This window comes from Telmatherina bonti, assembly GCF_933228915.1.
Source record: "Telmatherina bonti genome assembly, chromosome: 2".
In the NCBI taxonomy this organism is placed as follows: Eukaryota; Metazoa; Chordata; class Actinopteri; order Atheriniformes; family Telmatherinidae; genus Telmatherina; species Telmatherina bonti.
Genome location: NC_136620.1, coordinates 6,996,361 through 7,017,309, shown reverse-complemented (window position 1 = coordinate 7,017,309; position 20,949 = coordinate 6,996,361). Strand labels below are relative to the sequence as shown.

The window sequence follows — 20,949 nt, the reverse complement described above, 5'->3', positions numbered from 1 at the left end:
TATACTGTATGTGCGAGTGTATATACATGTATATGTAGGAGGGTATGTATGTGCATATACGTGTATGCATTGATCTCTTTCTTTTGTTTTTTATGTTCTTTTTTCTGTTCTCTTTCTGCCCCTTTTCTGTCCTTTCCGGTCCAGCAGCATAAACTCTGTAATACAAACTATTATCCAAAACAAATAGAAAAATAAAATAAGAATCAAGAAATACAAGGGGATCATTACATCTATAAAAGTTCCCCTTGGCAAAATAAATTTGCTCAGCAGCAACACAGCATCCAGAACATCAGTCTGCTTGCTTAAATGCTGGACAAGACAAAAAAAAAAAAAAAATCACCGCGATGTCTGGTCGTGTCCGGTAAAAGCTGCTAGTTGTAGTTGCGGCCTCCTGCCGCATGGCGGCGCTGTGGTCCCAGCTCTTTCTCCATATCCGCCTGCAGGTTTAAACTTCCACCGGAAGTCATGTCGTCCTCTTCTACCAGGCCGATCCAACATGGTGGGTAAATGTTTCATGGCTATAGCTGCTATCCGACCCAATCCTGCTGTTTTACTGGTTTATCTCCTTTCATAATGTCACCGATGGAAACCGGTTCGTCATTCTCATCCAGCAGATGTTATATTGATGTGTGATGACAAAGGCGGAGCTGATTATTAGTGATGGTGAGAAGAACTGCAGCGGATCCGCTGATGGAGGAGCTGCTTCTTCTGCTTAGAGCTGAAAAACATTCGGTTCTGCTGCGTGTCTGAACATTTTAACTCAGAGCTGATATTCCGCTCCGTACACTTAGCCAGAAGTACAGAAATGGGTTAAATTGCGAACGCATTTAGTTAGCTGCGGTAGCAAAACCGGTAGCTAGCTGCCGTGTGCTAGCAGCATCACGCAGCAGGTAGCTGCAAAAGGTAGCAGCAGAAAGCTTCAGGTTGCTGCAAGAGGTACCAGCAGGAAGCTTCAGGTAGCTGCAAGAGGTACCAGCAGGAAGCTTCAGGTAGCTGCAAGAGGTACCAGCAGGAAGCTTCAGGTAGCTGCAAGAGGTACCAGCAGGAAGCTTCAGGTAGCTGCAAGAGGTACCAGCAAGAAGCTTCAGGTAGCTGCAAGAAGCTTCAAGTAGCAGCAGGAAGCTTCAGGTAGCTGCAGGAGGGCGGACCATCACATGAGCTCAACAATTGAAACGTTTCAGATAGATCATACACAAAACCACCAGATAAACCTTTAGATTAACCCAGATGTTAATCTAAATTACCTGCAGGTAAGTAGTCAGGTGTTTTAACCAAACAGGTAAGTTTATTGTTAATAGTTAGATTAGTTAGTGTCGAGGTGAAGAGTTACAAGACCATTATTTTGTTCCTGAATTCCTTCATTTCAGATGTTCTGAATATTATTCATGTTCATTTTATTACGTTATGTTTTCTCTGTATTTTATTTGCCTTAAACCAGCAGATAGCAGCTGTTCTGCATTATTGGTCCAATATGTCTGGACTTCATATCAGACTAAAACGTGCAGACCAAGGCAGAAACATGACGAATGCTGGCTGCCAGTTTTAAAAGATCAGATCTGACTCGACCAGAACGTAGCAGACGATGCGGGATGATCCAATCTCACATTCTCCGCGTGTCGTCGAGGCATAAAGCGCGTTGTTTTCCGTGTCTTCAGGGACGAGTCAGGACCAAGACGGTGAAGAAGGCCGCCAGGGTCATCATTGAGAAATACTACACCCGGCTGGGAAACGACTTCCACACCAACAAGAGGGTATGTGAGGAGATCGCCATCATCCCGAGCAAGAAGCTGCGCAACAAGATTGCCGGGTGAGTGGCGATGCTGCAGAGCACCGCTTTGGTTGCCGCCCTGTAACGAAAGTGTGATGGCGGCCTGCGTGTGGCCGGGTCATTTAGACTACAGGGAGATAAATCTGAGACTTTCCCGTGTTTGAAGGAGGATCAGTTCCTGTCAGACCCCTTTTTCTCTCAGACATTACAGCGTTCGGGAGTCGTGCGGACACGCCACTCCTCCTCGGCTGTTCTAACAGTCCTGTAAACCACGGTGGCGCTCTGCTCCTGCAGGTATGTGACGCATCTGATGAAGAGGATCCAGAGGGGTCCAGTCAGAGGAATCTCCATCAAGCTGCAGGAGGAGGAGAGAGAGAGGAGGGACAACTACGTTCCAGAGGTCAGTGAAGGCATCACCACACAATTTTCACCGTAAAGGAGGTCTTTGAACCCTTAAAACTGTACTAAACTGCCGCCATCATCACCAGTTCCCTAGCAACAGCAGCGCGCCACTCTGTAATGATCATGTGACCCTCCAGCTGAGGTTTTCCAGCGTTTCTATTGGTTGACAGTACTGACACATGTCGAGACTATAGATCAGGGGTGTGAACCTCCAGTCCTGGAGGGCCGATATCCTGCAGGTTTTAGTTGTTTCCCTGTTCCAACACACCTGACTTAAATCAGATGTATCCAGCAGCTTCTTGTCAACCTGCTTGTAGATTTCAGTCAGGTGTGTTGGAGCAGGGAGACAACTAAAACCTGCAGGATACCGGCCCTCCAGGACTGGAGTCTGACACCTGTGTTCAATATGATCCATGATAACGTCATTATTTATCACATTTTCATCATAGAAAGAACAATATCACTGTTACGTTGCTAAGAGACCTCAGAAATGATGATGAAACCACTTCCTGTCAAGCTGGCCAATCAGAGAGCTTGTACTGGTAACATCCAATCAGGAGCAGCCAAAGATCATGAGGGTTAACTTAACTTAATCCTAATGTGTTCCTGGTGCTGGTCTGTGTGTGTTCCTCTTTAATGCTCTGCGTTATGGAGGAAATGATGTTTTAACCGGGTGCTGGGTCATCTGGCGGTTGTTATGGTTACCGGGTCTTCTGATGGATCAGCAGCTTGTCTGTCTATACGTTTTTATCCGTTTTATTTTTTCTGGTTGATTTTCAAACTTGTCTGAAAGATTTGAGGTTAAACTTTGTGCTGAAGCTGATGTCGGTGTTAGTGCTGAACTTCCGTTGCCTACGAGCAGCGTCCTCGCTGTTCCTCGCCGTTCCTCAAATGGACCGCCCTCTTCATATTGTCTCAGCTGTTTTCCTGCCGCTTGCGGCTCCTGTATCGGAAGTGACTATGGCGTGTTTGTCGCCAGGTCATTGATAGTACAGGAACATGAACCTGAGAGCATTTTCCCGTGTTTGAAGGATTCTCTCTTCCTTTTGAACCCTGGCGCTCTCAGACAAGCAAACGCTGCTGCTGGTTTGTCAGCAGCAGCTTTTAGATATTTGCAGAAACGTGTCGGCTCCTAAAATCTTTCTCTACAGTCGGTTTAAAGTCAGTAAAACTCTGCGTGTTTCTGCAGCCTGAGACGTTGCATCAAGCTGGTTTCCTCGGTTCGATGTGTAAATACTGAACATACGCTGGATGTTAAAAGGCATCAACAGCTAGAAAAACAAAAAACATAAACGAGTTTTAGGGATTAAAAGTGCAGTGGGAAGGAAAAAAATGTAAAAGCATTCTTCTGCCGTGCTCGGCAAAGGTGGATGCTTTTCTCTCTGCGCCCCCGCCCTGCTGCTGGTCCTGTCTGACCCGGATTGTTTACATCATGGATCTGATCGGCTGCTCTCTGCCCAGTCTATCGCATGTTTTCACCCCGGAGATCGGGCAGCTGGGAGCCCGCATGTCATCCTGCTGGGTTTCGGACTGAGCGGAGGCTGATGTGCCGGCGGTTCTGTCCGTGGAAGACGTCTCTCCGGATTCATGCTGCTGATTGGAGCGGCGGATTTCTGATGTGACTCATGATCCGCATGAAACAGGCAGCAACTGGCCGCCTGAAATCTATTATCTTCTTACCTCATCTCTCGTCTCCTCAAGCTGCCTGTAACGGGGAGAAGACGTGTTGCCATGTTACCGTGATGCCTCTGCACCGCTGCCAGTCTCCTTTGGAGCAGTTTTTAAACGTTTGCACCGTGGAATCTCTCTGAGCTTCTGCTCCGTTCCGTTGGAGCTCTGAGGTCTGAAGACCAGATGCTTGAAGTCAGGAGGTCCGAAGTCGGGCCTCGAGGCCGCTGTCCTGTATGTTTTTTATCCTTGTTCAGACACGGCTGTTTTTCATTAAATGGATCCATCAGCCGATGACCTTCTACACAACGACTGATTCCTTCCTGTCCGGAGTTTCATGTGGAAAACCTGCAGGACTGTGGAGGAGGAGCTGGACATACCTGCTTTATGAGTCCCTAAAACTTGACTTGTGGAGGCAGCAGCCCCCAAACTCCTCCTTTCAGGAGGTCTGCTTGATCTTTTAGTGACTTTAAGTCTCTTTTAAAACCTTATCTTTGACCTCCAGAGAGCAGGACCAGTAGTCCTGGATTTGTTCTGGTTTCTTTGATTGATTTTCTTTACATGGACAGCCGTTTTGTTACCTGGGCTTTTATAAATGAAGTTTGATTAGATTTGATCAAAGAATTGTCCAATGACGATGGGGAGTTTCACATTGGATGCGATAATTCAGTGGTTTATCTTGTCGTTAGTCCGACTGGCGAGGAAGAAGCTGCAATATCATTGTTCAAACAAAGAAATAATTCTAAAACGTGTGTCAAGCAGTAAAACATCAATCCTGTTTTCTACCAATGATGTAGAAATGTGAATACCAGTTAACTTGTAGCAGCTACCTGTTAGCAGTTAGCTAGCAGTTAATGCTAACAGTTAAGACATAGCTGTTAGCAGTTAGCTAGCGGTTAATGCTAACAGTTAAGACATAGCTGTTAGCAGTTAGCTAGCGGTTAATGCTAACAGTTAAGACATAGCTGTTAGCGGTTAGCTAGCAGTTACTGCTAGCAGCTAGCTGTTAGCCGTGAGCTAACAGTTACTATGAGCTAACTGCTAACAGCATTTAACTGTTAGCAGTTAGCTCGTAGTTATTGCTAACTGTTAACTGGTGGCATTTAAGTTACCTGGTTGTTATAGCTATCAGTTCATGGCTAGCAGCTAACTGTTAGCCCTTAGCTAAGAGTTATTGCTAACAGTTGAAGTACGTCTTGTCCAGGTCTCGTCTGTTCTTCTTAAAAACCAAAATGTTTCCAAACGCTGCCTTCAGACCCGATCAGAAAATCACACAACAGTATAGCTAGCTGCTAGCTTCCGTGTATTTTCTGTTTCTGACTAGCATGTGATTAAAATTCGCTGGTGACACCATGAACCTCCAGGTATGTCGGATGAAACAAGCTACTGAGGTGTGATGAAGATCTGATGGTGTGTGTTCATTTTCACAGGTGTCTGCTTTGGACCAGGAGCTGATTGAAGTGGATCCCGACACCAAGGAAATGCTGAAGCTGCTGGTAAGTCTGGAGCGCCACAGCAACATGCTCGTGTCGTAGGCGTGGTCCACAGTGAAGACACGTAGGATGCTTTAATCTCTAGCTGAGAGGCCGGCTCTCACTCGCAGCTGTGACGGACGTTTTCTGGACTTCTGGATCAAATTCTAAGAAGACGGATTCCAGCAAAGCTGCCAGTCAGCGAGGCTGAAAGTAGTTTAATGATTCATTTGATCTAAGCAGCAACCTCCGGCGGTTCAAAGTGAAGCCTATGCAGAAGTGCATAAAACTGCAGTTCCCCCTTCATCCACTAGGGTCTGCAAAACAGAGCAAATCCCCATAGACTCCCATGTTAAAAAGACCAACTTCACAGCAGAAATAAACATGTTTACAGCCTGGTTCAAAAATCCCTTTTAGGTTTAATAGGTCAGGTTTACCTTCATGACAACTGTGGGGGGAGTGAAGTTTTTTTCTAACTCACCCGTTTAAAAGTAATTTAATCTCGAAGTTCAGCATATTTAAGGGCGTGTCCTTTTGATTGACAGGTACCCGATCTCCCGCTTCAAGTCAGAAGAACGTAGAACAACTGCGGTTTTTAGCCGGTTAACCACGTGACTTAGCTTTAGCCCGCTTACCTCTGTTAGCTCGGTTAGCTCCTGTTATCTCCGGGTTAGCTCGGTTAGCTCTTAGCTACAGAAAGCTCGGAGTTCGTTCGATGTCAATCATCCACCATGACGCTCACATCCCCCCTCTCAGCTCCACCTCTTTGCCCATATTTGAATTTTCCGGGCGAGACGACACACATGCCCCTGCCAAGATGGTGATGGTAGGAACCGCCCACTGAGCTTCAACTCAGCTCTTCAGAAACCTACGGGTGACGTCATGGAGGCTCCGCCTGGTTTGATCATCAGGGGGCGTCAGAGCTTGTTAGCCACATCGCAACTCGTTACTGAGATCTGTTCTGGTCCAGGTCCTGCGGTTTAGCTGGGTCGGTTCCGATACAGTGGTGAAGAAAAATTCAATTCAAATGTTGAATTAACGTATATATTTGTTTTAAAGATGGGCGGAGCTGTGGTGACGTCACCTACAGCTTTCTGAAGAGCTGAATTGAAGCTCATTGGATGGTTTCCGTCACGCGTGTCGTCTCTCCCAGAAAATACAAAAATGGAGCTGAGAGGGTGGGTGTGATGATGGGGGATTATTGACATTATCAACCTGCTGGTCGCTAAGCGCTAACCGAGCTAACCTTGAGGTTAGCGGGCTAAAGCTAAATCCCAGTTAACTGGCTTAAAAACCACGGTGGTTCTACGTTCTGCTGGACGTCGGGTACCTGTCAATCAAAAGGACACGCCCCTAAAATTTCTGAAATTTCAGATGAAATTAAACGGAGGAGTTAGGGGAATAAATTCACCCCCCACAGTAGCCATGAAGGTAAACCTGACCCGTTAACCCTAAGCTGGACGTTCGGGAGCCTCTCTGCTTCACTAACAGGACGTTCGCTAGATGGATGTTTTGTTTACATGTTTACGTCACGGCTGGTTTCGTGTTTGGCCTGAACCCTGAATGTGCAGAGCTGTGATGTAATCAGTGTGATGTAATACGTCTCCATGTCCCCCCCACCCACCCTGTATCGAAAGGTGATCATGGCGTTGCTGTGGCTCTGGTCATTCTAACATACAGGAAGATGAAGCTGAGAGCCTTTCCCGTGTTTGCAGGACTGCCGCTTCCTGTCAGACTCTGGTGTTCTCAGACAGTCTCACGTCCTGGTCCGGGTCTCACCTGCCTGTCTTGTCTCTTGTCTCCTCAGGACTTCGGCGGTCTGTCCAACCTGCAGGTCACCCAGCCCCCTGTCGGCATGAACTTCAAGCAGCCCCGAGGGGTCTAGACGTCTAAAGTTTCTTCCTAATAAAACCCTTTGGGACAAAAGCCCTCTGCTGTGCAGGACTGTTTTTGTGGACAACCGGGTTGTTCCGGAAGTCTCCGTGGGACGTTGAGACTCGGACACGACAGTCAGTTTCCAGCTTTAATGCAGAGAAATCGTTTATTTGTCAACTTTACAGATCAAAATAAATCATAAGCACTTGAGCAGGAAAAAGTTGCAGAAAGCTCCTTCTGGACAGTCGCACATCTTCCCGATCCGAGATCCTTTCCTCACGGCGCAGTGCTCTCCGAGGTCACACTGAACACACACACACACACACACACACACACACACACACACACAGAGCGATTAGAGAAATTAACACATTCATCACGTTTACCTGCAGCTCATTGGTTCGGTTGCCGGCACCATCATGAATCAGTCAGGTGTCTGGTTCTGTACCAGTAGACCCGGATCCCCATCAAACAGGTTGTCATGGCAACATGTCACAGATTTAAACACTGTTCAGTGTGGCATGTTTTTATAACTCATAAAGGTAAAATGATTTCCTGATCAGTATCCAAACCGGTTGTTTACAGACCGGCTTCACATCCTGGATGGAACACGACGAACTCGGTGCCTCCGCAGCGTTGCCGCGCGGTTGTCGTGGCTACATGGGGAGTCCGTGTAGCCAGTTTTAGAATATTCATCATTAACAACTCTGCATCACACTCAGCGTGTATAAACAACGTCGACAAACCAGAGTTTTCCATGTTTACTCGCATCGGTCCTCCGGCCGGGTACGGAGGCAGCAAAGCTTGGTCCAGTTTCATCGCAGGACTTTTTAACATCATATACGAGGTGTCCTACAAAGTTTATCATCTGATCACTTCCAAGACATTTCTTTTCATAAACTACTTTGTTTTAATTCCATTAAGTCTGATTGTTGCTGAAGTTTTATTTCTAGTGACAGTTTAGTTTACATTAAATGCTAACTGGTGTCAACCCAGTTTTTTAGTATATTTAACCCTTCTGCTGTAATCAGAAGCTGCTCCACCAGAAGCACACAGAGCGGTCTCATCAGAACAAACTTATTTTAACAGTTTACAGACATGAAAACATCTGCAACGACCTCCATCACTGGATTCCTATCTGTGTAACCCAGTTCACCATCAGTCAGGCTGACAGACGTCTCCTCCACCTGTCTGATGTAAAAACCCACCAAAGGTCTCCGGTCTGGCAGCAACCTGCAGCTTCACAGCTGATAAAATCCTCTCTACCAACTAGGCCTGTTGCAATAAGCCAAAATGTGTGCAATAAGCTTTGCTTCTGGCTTACCCTCCCCTCTACCTTCCCTCCCTAATCCAGACCTACACTCCCTCTCCACAGCTATGTTCCACCAGTGAAAGCCGCCTCGTGTTACCACCAAAACGTGGGACTAAATCACCAGCCAGACTCTTTTCCTCTGTTGTTCCACGATGGTGGAACGATCTCCCAAACTCTGTCCGCTCTGCAGAGTCCCTGTCTACTTTTAAGCTGAAGACTCAGCTCTTCAAGGAGAACTTCAACACTTAGTTTAGCTGTATTTGTTGGAAATCTGGAGAACTTAGCCCAGTTCTTTGCAACAAACTTTATGGTATTAATTCTTTGTATTATAACATAGGTGATATTATGGGGTGGGAAGGGAGTAAACAAAGAAAAGCCTGTAGGACTTCATGTAAGGACCTGCGTCCAACTGGACCGTCCACCAGCACCTTCCTACCATGTCCTCTACTGTCTGATTTCCTGCTTGTGTTGTTCTCACTCAGATGTAAGTCGCTTTGGATAAAAGCGTCTAAATGACTGTAAAATAGAATAAGTCGACGGATGCAACAATTTTAATTTTAATTTGTTTTAAGACAATATTAACTAAACACAGCAACACAAAAAGCTTCCATCTGGACATCAACTGCAGTTTGTCCAGCTGGGAAATAAAGACCTTAACAAGAATTCATCTTCCCGACCGTCCTCGATCACGTTGGTGTTTAACAGACAGACTGAACACCAACAGGACTGCAACATGGCGTGCACTCAGACAGCGTGGTTGGTAAAGCCGAGTTGCCCTTTATCTTGTTCAATTTTACCATTCCACCTCTGGTCCAGGCCAAACATGTCCCCTTACATGAGCTGACCATAGACTGTAGCTGTGTTGCATGGTGTTTAGAGACCACATGTTCCAGATAACCACGTTGCTAAAACCCCAGGAGAAATCCTGATTCAGTCTGGTCTGCACATCCAGCTAAATGTTCTGGAGAAAGTAAAGGATGTTGATCTTTGGCATTTTTGTTATTTTAGTTGAAATTGGTCTCAAAATGGCAACAATAATCGCTCAGGACAATATTATTGTCTTTAGCAATAATATCTGAGACAATTAATCGCGTGGCAGAATTTATTACCGTGACAGGCCGACTACCAACAATCCAAACGGCCAAAAACTTAAAACTGAAGTGGAAGGAATCCCTGTACGTACAGATCAAAGATCTGCAAACCGTAGAAACCACGGAAGATAAACGAAGAAAGTTGTGTTGAATCGACTTGTCAAAGACTATAATAAACTTCTCTATATCAGGAAGATGAGAACATGTTACTTGTTTTCTTCTTCGTTGGTGTTTTTCCTAATTCAGATGCAGTTTGGTGTATTTAGTTTTTCCAACTTCACCACCAGATGGCAGAAATTTACACATTTAACTCTTTTTTTTGGCCTCATTTGTCCAAAAAAAGATTTATTTTTTTTTCAGTTTGTTTCCGCTGAAAACTTTAAAATTGCAGTTGTATTTTTTCTTACAGGACAAGGGGGTACGTTTCTGACCCTTTCATGTCATCAGGACAGAAACGGCAACGTCTGTAAAAAATTCTGTTTTTTATTCTAAATCTCAGTATAATTAATAAAAACTTCCTAATATGTAATTATTCTAATTCTTTTAAGATTTTAAAAGCCAGTTTGGTCACATTATGTTGCTGTTTCTGTTACATTTATTTCCCATATAATCATCATTATTATTACTAAGTATTATTATTATTATTATTATTATTCATTTTTAGTACATTTAAGATTGATACAGTTTAAAATAAATTCCCTGAACATTTATATAATGTAAAATGTGCAATTTTGTATATTTAAATTGATTTTTAAACAAAAATGGTTACATTAAACTGGTGTTTAAAGGGTCAAAATAGTTTAAATAATTATTAAAAGAAACATTTGTTTTTTATCAGGAGTGAAGCTGATTCGAGGAAAGATGAAAATCTCTGTTTTTGGACTTTTTTTTCTGAAAAGGTATTAAATTGTCAATCTGAAACAATGAAAAAATACACGCCATATGTAAAATAAGTTATTTAAATTCATTTAACTTTAATATTTTAAAAATGGGGAGAATTTATCTTTTCTAATAGAAATAATTTATTTGCATTAAAATATTTAGCAAATATATATTCTTGTGTATATTTATTGTTTCTTAAAATCTCCTTAAGTGATTGTAATACAGGATGTGTCCACCAGGGGCAGAAGACAAACATCAGATCATGTTTTCTGCAGTTTTTTCTATAAAAGGATGCAATCAACATAAAATATGTTACATTAAATGGTTTAAGTATTTGGAATAATGAGTTTTCTCAGTTTTGATTCTTAATTCAGATGTTTTTCCTGTAATGACAGCAGAGAATTGGAACTGAAAGGGTTAAAACATGAAATGAAGGAAATTACAATAAAATGAATAAATAAACAACAGAGGAGGTGCTGAAGTTGTGTGGACTGGGCCCAGTAAGATCCAGTGTCGGCTCGGCGGAGAAGGGCCATAAAGATCCAGTTTAAACCGGTTCATCCGGCGGGTTCAGAGCCACTTTGATGCCTGAGCTAATCACAGGTCTGAGTTAGGTTCCCCTAGAACTGGTCTGGTACCAGGACTGGACTGGAACTGCTATAAAGTCTGAAACTGGTCCAGAACCAGGACTGAACTGGAACTGGTCCAGAACCAGGACTGGACTGGAACTGGTCTGGTACCAGGACTGTAACTGATATAAAGTCTGAAACTGGTCCGGTACCAGGACTGTAACTGACATAAAGTCTGAAACTGGTCCGGTACCAGGACTGTAACTGATATAAAGTCTGAAACTGGCCCGGTACCAGGACTGTAACTGATATAAAGTCTGAAACTGGTCCGGTACCAGGACTGTAACTGATATAAAGTCTGAAACTGGTCCGGTACCAGGACTGTAACTGATATAAAGTCTGAAACTGGTCCGGTACCAGGACTGTAACTGATATAAAGTCTGAAACTGGTCCGGTACCAGGACCGTAACTGATATAAAGTCTGAAACTGGTCCGGTACCAGGACCGTAACTGATATAAAGTCTGAAACTGGTCCGGTACCAGGACCGTAACTGATATAAAGTCTGAAACTGGTCCGGTACCAGGACCGTAACTGATATAAAGTCTGAAACTGGTCCGGTACCAGGACCGTAACTGATATAAAGTCTGAAACTGGTCCGGTACCAGGACCGTAACTGATATAAAGTCTGAAACTGGCCCGGTACCAGGACCGTAACTGATATAAAGTCTGAAACTGGCCCGGTACCAGGACTGTAACTGATATAAAGTCTGAAACTGGTCCGGTACCAGGACTGTAACTGATATAAAGTCTGAAACTGGTCCGGTACCAGGACCGTAACTGATATAAAGTCTGAAACTGGTCCGGTACCAGGACCGTAACTGATATAAAGTCTGAAACTGGTCCGGTACCAGGACCGTAACTGATATAAAGTCTGAAACTGGTCCGGTACCAGGACCGTAACTGATATAAAGTCTGAAACTGGTCTGGTACCAGGACCGGACTGAGGGGAAACCCCACCAGCTGGAGATCCCCTGATGAAGACCAGTTCAGAAGATGAAGTAAAGGAGACACGAGGACTGGATCAGAAGGTTTTCCGGTACTGAACGTGGACTGATCAATAATCAGCTGCTGCGTCTTCTAGAAAGATCTATAGATCAAACAGATCCACTGATTGATAGAAGAACCTATTGATCAGGGTTGCAGGCATCAGAAGAAGATGCTGGACCACTTCGGGGCGCTGGACCCTCGTATGAACACCAATAACTCCATAGTTTATCTTTTAAATGATCACGTGACGAACAGTTCTGGAATTTTTATTGCAACTGTGAAGTTAATGATAATTAAATAATAAAAATGATTGATGATGATTAATTAATAATCAGTCATGCTGAAGATGAACAGGAACCTTTAAAGTCTCGCTTGTCAGTGGCTGGTTTACGGACCTCCAGAACCGGGTCGAGTCCAAACACACAGAACAACTGATCTACACCACCGATTCTGATTCTGGTTCTACTCACAGAGGGCACCTGTCCGTACTTCTTCCCCCAGGGATTGATCCGCTTGGTCTGCAGCTTCTCCAGAACCTCGTGCAGGGCGCCGAGCTGAGAAAAACATGTGCACGCTGGTCAGGACATGCGAGCGCTACGCAGACCACAGGAACCTGCTTCTACTGAAATCCACCACAAGCGGAACACTTTGGCTCCCCTGAAGGGAGATCAGACACCAACACAGGAAAACACGCAAGACGTGGCTGCAGGGAACCGCTGCTGTAGAAAGATGCTGACTGTTGGCTAGAAAACCTGCTGAACACCCTAAAACCTGTTGAACTCTCTAAAATCTGCTGAACTCCCTAAAACCTGCTGAACTCTCTAAAACCTGCTGAACTCTCTAAAACCTGCTGAACTCTAAAACCTGCTGAACTCTCTAAAACCTGCTGAACTCTAAAACCTGCTGAACTTCCTAAAACCTGCTGAGCTCCCTAAAACCTGCTGAGCTCCCTAAAACCTGCTGAACTCCCTAAAACCTGCTGAACTCTCTAAAACCTGCTGAACTCTCTAAAACCTGCTGAACTCTAAAACCTGCTGAACTCTCTAAAACCTGCTGAACTCCCTAAACCTGCTGAGCTCCCTAAAACCTGCTGAACCCTCTAAAACCTGCTGAACTCTAAAACCTGCTGAACTCTCTAAAACCTGCTGAACTCCCTAAAACCTGCTGAACTCTCTAAAACCTGCTGAGCTCCCTAAAACCTGCTGAACTCCCTAAAACCTGCTGAACTCTCTAAAATCTGCTGAGCTCCCAAAAATCTGCTGAGCTCCCTAAAACCTGCTGAACTCCCGAAAACCTGCTGAACTCCCTAAAACCTGCTGAGCTCCCGAAAACCTGCTGAACTCCCTAAACCTGCTGAACTCCCTAAACCTGCTGAACTCTCTAAAACCTGCTGAACTCCCTAAAACCTGCTGAGCTCCCTAAAACCTGCTGAACTCTCTAAAACCTGCTGAACTCTAAAACTTGCTGAGCTTCCTAAAACCTGCTGAACTCCCTAAAACCTGCTGAACTCCCTAAAACCTGCTGAGCTCCCTATAACCTGCTGAGCTCCCTAAAACCTGCTGAACTCCCTAAAACCTGCTGAACTCTCTAAAACCTGCTGAACTCCCTAAAACCTGCTGAACTCCCTAAAACCTGCTGAACTCCCGAAAGCCTGCTGAACTCTCTAAAACCTGCTGAACTCTAAAACCTGTTGAACTCTCTAAAACCTGCTGAACTCCCTAAACCTGCTGAGCTCCCTAAAACCTGCTGAACTCTCTAAAACCTGCTGAGCTCCCTAAAACCTGCTGAACTATCTAAAATCTGCTGAGCTCCCTAAAACCTACTGAACTCCCTAAAACATGCTGAACTCCCTAAAACCTGCTGAACTCTCTAAAACCTGCTGAGCTCCCTAAAACCTGCTGAACTCCCTAAAACCTGCTGAACTCTCTAAAATCTGCTGAGCTCCCTAAAATCTGCTGAGCTCCCTAAAACCTGCTGAACTCCCTAAAACCTGCTGAAATCCCTAAAACCTGCTGAACTATCTAAAATCTGCTGAGCTCCCTAAAACCTACTGAACTCCCTAAAACATGCTGAACTCCCTAAAACCTGCTGAACTCTCTAAAACTTGCTGAGCTCCCTAAAACCTGCTGAACTCCCTAAAACCTGCTGAACTCTCTAAAATCTGCTGAGCTCCCTAAAATCTGCTGAGCTCCCTAAAACCTGCTGAACTCCCTAAAACCTGCTGAACTCCCTAAAACCAGCTGAACTCTCTAAAACCTGCTGAGCTCCCTAAAACCTGCTGAACTCCCGAAAACCTGCTGAACTCCCTAAAACCTGCTGAACTCTCTAAAACCTGCTGAACTCCCTAAAACCTGCTGAACTCTCTAAAACCTGCTGAACTCCCGAAAGCCTGCTGAACTCTCTAAAATCTGCTGAACTCTCTAAAACCTGCTGAACTCCCGAAAGCCTGCTGAACTCTCTAAAACCATCTGAACTCTCTAAAACCTGCTAAACTCCCTAAAACCTGCTGACCTTTCTAAAACCTGCTGAACTCTCTAAAACCTGCTGAACTCTCTAAAACCTGCTGAACTCTAAAACTTGCTGAGCTTCCTAAAACCTGCTGAACTCCCTAAAACCTGCTGAACTCCCTAAAACCTACTGAGCTCCCTAAAACCTGCTGAGCTCCCTAAAACATGCTGAACTATCTAAAATCTGCTGAGCTCCCTAAAACCTGCTGAACTCCCTAAAACATGCTGAACTCCCTAAAACCTGCTGAACTCTCTAAAACCTGCTGAGCTCCCTAAAACCTGCTTAACTCCCTAAAATCTGCTGAGCTCCCTAAAATCTGCTGAGCTCCCGAAAGCCTGCTGAACTCTCTAAAACCATCTGAACTCTCTAAAACCTGCTAAACTCCCTACAACCTGCTGACCTTTCTAAAACCTGCTCAACTCTCTAAAACCTGCTGAACCCTCTAAACACCTGCTGAACTCTAAAACCTGTTGAACTCTCTAAAACCTGCTGAACTCCCTAAACCTGCTGAGCTCCCTAAAACCTGCTGAACTCTCTAAAACCTGCTGAACTCCCTAAAACCTGCTGAACTATCTAAAATCTGCTGAGCTCCCTAAAACCTGCTGAACTCCCTAAAACATGCTGAACTCCCTAAAACCTGCTGAACTCTCTAAAACCTGCTGAGCTCCCTAAAACCTGCTGAACTCTCTAAAATCTGCTGAGCTCCCTAAAACCTGCTGAACTCTCTAAAACCTGCTGAACTCCCGAAAGCCTGCTGAACTCTCTAAAATCTGCTGAACTCTCTAAAACCTGCTGAACTCCCGAAAGCCTGCTGAACTCTCTAAAACCATCTGAACTCTCTAAAACCTGCTAAACTCCCTAAAACCTGCTGACCTTTCTAAAACCTGCTGAACTCTCTAAAACCTGCTGAACTCTCTAAAACCTGCTGAACTCTAAAACTTGCTGAGCTTCCTAAAACCTGCTGAACTCCCTAAAACCTGCTGAACTCCCTAAAACCTACTGAGCTCCCTAAAACCTGCTGAGCTCCCTAAAACCTGCTGAACTATCTAAAATCTGCTGAGCTCCCTAAAACCTGCTGAACTCCCTAAAACATGCTGAACTCCCTAAAACCTGCTGAACTCTCTAAAACCTGCTGAGCTCCCTAAAACCTGCTTAACTCCCTAAAATCTGCTGAGCTCCCTAAAATCTGCTGAGCTCCCGAAAGCCTGCTGAACTCTCTAAAACCATCTGAACTCTCTAAAACCTGCTAAACTCCCTACAACCTGCTGACCTTTCTAAAACCTGCTCAACTCTCTAAAACCTGCTGAACCCTCTAAACACCTGCTGAACTCTAAAACCTGTTGAACTCTCTAAAACCTGCTGAACTCCCTAAACCTGCTGAGCTCCCTAAAACCTGCTGAACTCTCTAAAACCTGCTGAACTCCCTAAAACCTGCTGAACTATCTAAAATCTGCTGAGCTCCCTAAAACCTGCTGAACTCCCTAAAACATGCTGAACTCCCTAAAACCTGCTGAACTCTCTAAAACCTGCTGAGCTCCCTAAAACCTGCTGAACTCTCTAAAATCTGCTGAGCTCCCTAAAATCTGCTGAGCTCCCTAAAACCTGCTGAACTCCCTAAAACCTGCTGAACTCCCTAAAACCAGCTGAACTCTCTAAAACCTGCTGAGCTCCCTAAAACCTGCTGAACTCCCTAAAACCTGCTGAGCTCCCTAAAACCTGCTGAACTCCCGAAAACCTGCTGAACTCCCTAAAACCTGCTGAACTCTCTAAAACCTGCTGAACTCCCTAAAACCTGCTGAGCTCCCTAAAACCTGCTGAACTCTCTAAAACCTGCTGAACTCTCTAAAACCTGCTGAACTCTAAAACCTGCTGAACTCTCTAAAACCTGCTGAACTCTCTAAAACCTGCTGAGCTCCCTAAAACCTGCTGAACTCCCTAAAACCTGCTGAACTCTCTAAAATCTGCTGAACTCTAAAACCTGCTGAACTCTCTAAAACCTGCTGAACTCTAAAACCTGCTGAACTTCCTAAAACCTGCTGAGCTCCCTAAAACCTGCTGAACTCTCTAAAACCTGCTGAACTCTCTAAAACCTGCTGAACTCTAAAACCTGCTGAACTCTCTAAAACCTGCTGAACTCCCTAAACCTGCTGAGCTCCCTAAAACCTGCTGAACCCTCTAAAACCTGCTGAACTCTAAAACCTGCTGAACTCTCTAAAACCTGCTGAACTCCCTAAAACCTGCTGAACTCTCTAAAACCTGCTGAGCTCCCTAAAACCTGCTGAACTCCCTAAAACCTGCTGAACTCTCTAAAATCTGCTGAGCTCCCAAAAATCTGCTGAGCTCCCTAAAACCTGCTGAACTCCCGAAAACCTGCTGAACTCCCTAAAACCTGCTGAGCTCCCGAAAACCTGCTGAACTCCCTAAACCTGCTGAACTCCCTAAACCTGCTGAACTCTCTAAAACCTGCTGAACTCCCTAAAACCTGCTGAGCTCCCTAAAACCTGCTGAACTCTCTAAAACCTGCTGAACTCTAAAACTTGCTGAGCTTCCTAAAACCTGCTGAACTCCCTAAAACCTGCTGAGCTCCCTATAACCTGCTGAGCTCCCTAAAACCTGGTGAACTCTCTAAAACCTGCTGAACCCTCTAAAACCTGCTGAACTCCCGAAAGCCTGCTGAACTCTCTAAAATCTGCTGAACTCTCTAAAACCTGCTGAACTCCCGAAAGCCTGCTGAACTCCCTAAAACCAGCTGAACTCTCTAAAACCTGCTGAGCTCCCTAAAACCTGCTGACCTTTCTAAAACCTGCTGAACTCTCTAAAACCTGCTGAACTCTCTAAAACCTGCTGAACTCTAAAACTTGCTGAGCTTCCTAAAACCTGCTGAACTCCCTAAAACCTGCTGAACTCCCTAAAACCTACTGAGCTCCCTAAAACCTGCTGAGCTCCCTAAAACCTGCTGAACTATCTAAAATCTGCTGAGCTCCCTAAAACCTGCTGAACTCCCTAAAACATGCTGAACTCCCTAAAACCTGCTGAACTCTCTAAAACCTGCTGAGCTCCCTAAAACCTGCTTAACTCCCTAAAATCTGCTGAGCTCCCTAAAATCTGCTGAGCTCCCGAAAGCCTGCTGAACTCTCTAAAACCATCTGAACTCTCTAAAACCTGCTAAACTCCCTACAACCTGCTGACCTTTCTAAAACCTGCTGAACTCTCTAAAACCTGCTGAACCCTCTAAAACCTGCTGAACTCTAAAACCTGTTGAACTCTCTAAAACCTGCTGAACTCCCTAAACCTGCTGAGCTCCCTAAAACCTGCTGAACTCTCTAAAACCTGCTGAACTCCCTAAAACCTGCTGAACTATCTAAAATCTGCTGAGCTCCCTAAAACCTGCTGAACTCCCTAAAACATGCTGAACTCCCTAAAACCTGCTGAACTCTCTAAAACCTGCTGAGCTCCCTAAAACCTGCTGAACTCTCTAAAATCTGCTGAGCTCCCTAAAATCTGCTGAGCTCCCTAAAACCTGCTGAACTCCCTAAAACCTGCTGAACTCCCTAAAACCAGCTGAACTCTCTAAAACCTGCTGAGCTCCCTAAAACCTGCTGAACTCCCTAAAACCTGCTGAGCTCCCTAAAACCTGCTGAACTCCCGAAAACCTGCTGAACTCCCTAAAACCTGCTGAACTCTCTAAAACCTGCTGAACTCCCTAAAACCTGCTGAGCTCCCTAAAACCTGCTGAACTCTCTAAAACCTGCTGAACTCTCTAAAACCTGCTGAACTCTAAAACCTGCTGAACTCTCTAAAACCTGCTGAACTCTAAAACCTGCTGAACTCCCTAAAACCTGCTGAACTCCCTAAAACCTGCTGAGCTCCCTAAAACCTGCTGAACTCTCTAAAACCTGCTGAACTCTAAAACCTGCTGAACTTCCTAAAACCTGCTGAACTCCCTAAAACCTGCTGAGCTCCCTAAAACCTGCTGAACTCTCTAAAACCTGCTGAACTCCCTAAAACCTGCTGAGCTCCCTAAAACCTGCTGAACTCTCTAAAACCTGCTGAACTCCCTAGAACCTGCTGAACTCTCTAAAACCTGCTGAACTCCCTAAAACCTGCTGAACTCTCTAAAAGCTGCTTAACTCCCTAGAACCTGCTGAACTCCCTAAAACCTGCTGAACTCCCTAAAACCTGCTGAGCTCCCTAAAACCTGCTGAACTCCCGAAAACCTGCTGAACTCCCTAAAACCTGCTGAACTCCCTAAAACCTGCTGAGCTCCCGAAAACCTGCTGAACTCTCTAAAACCTGCTGAACTCTAAAACTTGCTGAGCTTCCTAAAACCTGCTGAACTCCCTAAAACCTGCTGAACTCCCGAAAACCTGCTGAACTCCCTAAAACCTGCTGAACTCCCTAAAACCTGCTGAGCTCCCTAAAACCTGCTGAACTCCCGAAAACCTGCCGAACTCCCGAAAACCTGCTGAACTCTCTAAAACCTGCTGAACTCCCTAAAACCTGCTGAACTCTCTAAAACCTGCTGAACTCCCTAAAACATGCTGAACTCCCTAAAACATGCTGAACTCCCTAAAACCTGCTGAACTCCCTAAAACCTGCTGAGCTCCCTAAAACCTGCTGAACTCCCGAAAACCTGCTGAACTCCCTAAAACCTGCTGAGCTCCCTAAAACCTGCTGAACTCCCTAAAAATTGCTCAGCTCCCTAAAACCTGCTGAACTCCCGAAAACCTGCTGAACTCCCTAGAACCTGCTGAACTCTCTAAAACCTGCTGAACTCCCTAAAACCTGCTGAACTCTCTAAAACCTGCTGAACTCCCTAAAACATGCTGAACTCCCTAAAACCTGCTGAACTCCCTAAAACCAGCTGAGCTCCCTAAAACCTGCTGAACTCCCGAAAACCTGCTGAACTCCCTAAAACCTGCTGAACTCCCTAAAACCTGCTGAACTCCCGAAAACCTGCTGAACTCCCTAAAACCTGCTGAACTCCCTAAAACCTGCTGAGCTCCCGAAAACCTGCTGAACGCTCTACAACATGCTGAGCTCCCTAAAACCTGCTGAGCTCCCGAAAACCTGCTGAACTCCCTAAAACCTGCTGAACTCCCTAAAACCTGCTGAACTCCCTAAAACCTGCTGAGCTCCCTCAAACCTGCTGAACTCCCTAAAACCTGCTGAACTCTCTAAAATCTGCTGAGCTCCCTAAAATCTGCTGAGCTCCCTAAAACCTGCTGAACTCCCTAAAACCTGCTGAACTCCCTAAAACCAGCTGAACTCTCTAAAACCTGCTGAGCTCCCTAAAACCTGCTGAACTCCCTAAAACCTGCTGAGCTCCCTAAAACCTGCTGAACTCCCTAAAACCTGCTGAACTCCCTAAAACCTGCTGAACTCTCTAAAACCTGCTGAACTCCCTAAAACCTGCTGAGCTCCCTAAAACCTGCTGAACTCTCTAAAACCTGCTGAACTGTCTAAAACCTGCTGAACTCTAAAACCTGCTGAACTCTCTAAAACCTGCTGAACTCTAAAACCTGCTGAACTCTCTAAAACCTGCTGAACTCCCTAAAACCTGCTGAGCTCCCTAAAACCTGCTGAACTCCCGAAAACCTGCCTAACTCCCGAAAACCTGCCGAACTCTCGAAAACCTGCCGAACTCTCTTAAACCTGCTGAACTCCCTAAAACCTGCTGAACTCTCTAAAACCTGCTGAACTCCCTAAAACATGCTGAACTCCCTAAAACCTGCTGAACTCCCTAAAACCTGCTGAGCTCGCTAAAACCTGCTGAACTCCCGAAAACCTGCTGAACTCCCTAAAACCTGCTGAGCTCCCTAAAACCTGCTGAGCTCCCTAAAACCTGCTGAACTCCCGAAAACCTGCTGAACTCCCTAGAACCTGCTGAACTCCCTAGAACCTGCTGAACTCTCTAAAACCTGCTGAACTCCCTAAAACCTGCTGAACTCCCTAAAACCTGCTGAACTCCCTAAAACATGCTGAACTCCCTAAAACCTGCTGAACTCCCGAAAACCTGCTGAACTCCCTAAAACCTGCTGAGCTCCCTAAAACCTGCTGAACTCCCGAAAACCTGCTGAACTCCCTAGAACCTGCTGAACTCCCTAAAACCTGCTGAACTCTCTAAAACCTGCTGAACTCCCTAAAACATGCTGAACTCCCTAAAACCTGCTGAACTCCCTAAAACCTGCTGAACTCTCTAAAACCTCCTGAACTCCCTAAAACCTGCTGAACTCCCTAAAACCTGCTGAACTCCCTAAAACCTGCTGAGCTCCCGAAAACCTGCTGAACTCCCTAGAACCTGCTGAACTCTCTAAAACCTGCTGAACTCCCTAAAACCTGCTGAACTCCCTA

At 45.2% G+C, this 20,949-nt stretch overlaps 2 protein-coding genes across 3 annotated transcripts in view; one reads left to right on the top strand and one right to left on the bottom strand.

The window, feature by feature from the left end:
* The first annotated feature begins 449 nt into the window (after positions 1-449).
* Positions 450-7,236, top strand: LOC306767557 (small ribosomal subunit protein eS17). Of its 2 annotated transcripts, none has more exons than XM_079255628.1 (5): positions 450-499; positions 1,656-1,807; positions 2,063-2,168; positions 5,269-5,334; positions 7,118-7,236. In XM_079255628.1, the coding sequence occupies exons 1-5, from the start codon at positions 497-499 to the stop codon at positions 7,193-7,195; spliced, it is 405 nt and encodes a 134-aa protein (XP_079111754.1). In that variant the 5' UTR covers positions 450-496; the 3' UTR covers positions 7,196-7,236. The 2 variants fall into 2 exon arrangements, with proteins under 2 accessions (XP_079111754.1, XP_079111755.1); XM_079255629.1 differs by lacking the exon at positions 450-499 and adding an exon at positions 644-663.
* Positions 7,237-7,363: 127 nt separating this feature from the next.
* LOC306767571 (niq CART3-like) overlaps positions 7,364-20,949 on the bottom strand; it is a gene marked incomplete at its 5' end in the record, with an annotated part of 442,251 nt that continues 428,665 nt past the window's right edge. The window contains 2 exons of the mRNA XM_079255647.1: positions 7,364-7,489; positions 12,558-12,641. Of these exons, the coding sequence (XP_079111773.1) occupies positions 7,382-7,489; positions 12,558-12,641 (192 nt within the window). The 3' untranslated portion in view covers positions 7,364-7,381. The remainder of the gene's footprint in view (positions 7,490-12,557; positions 12,642-20,949) is intronic.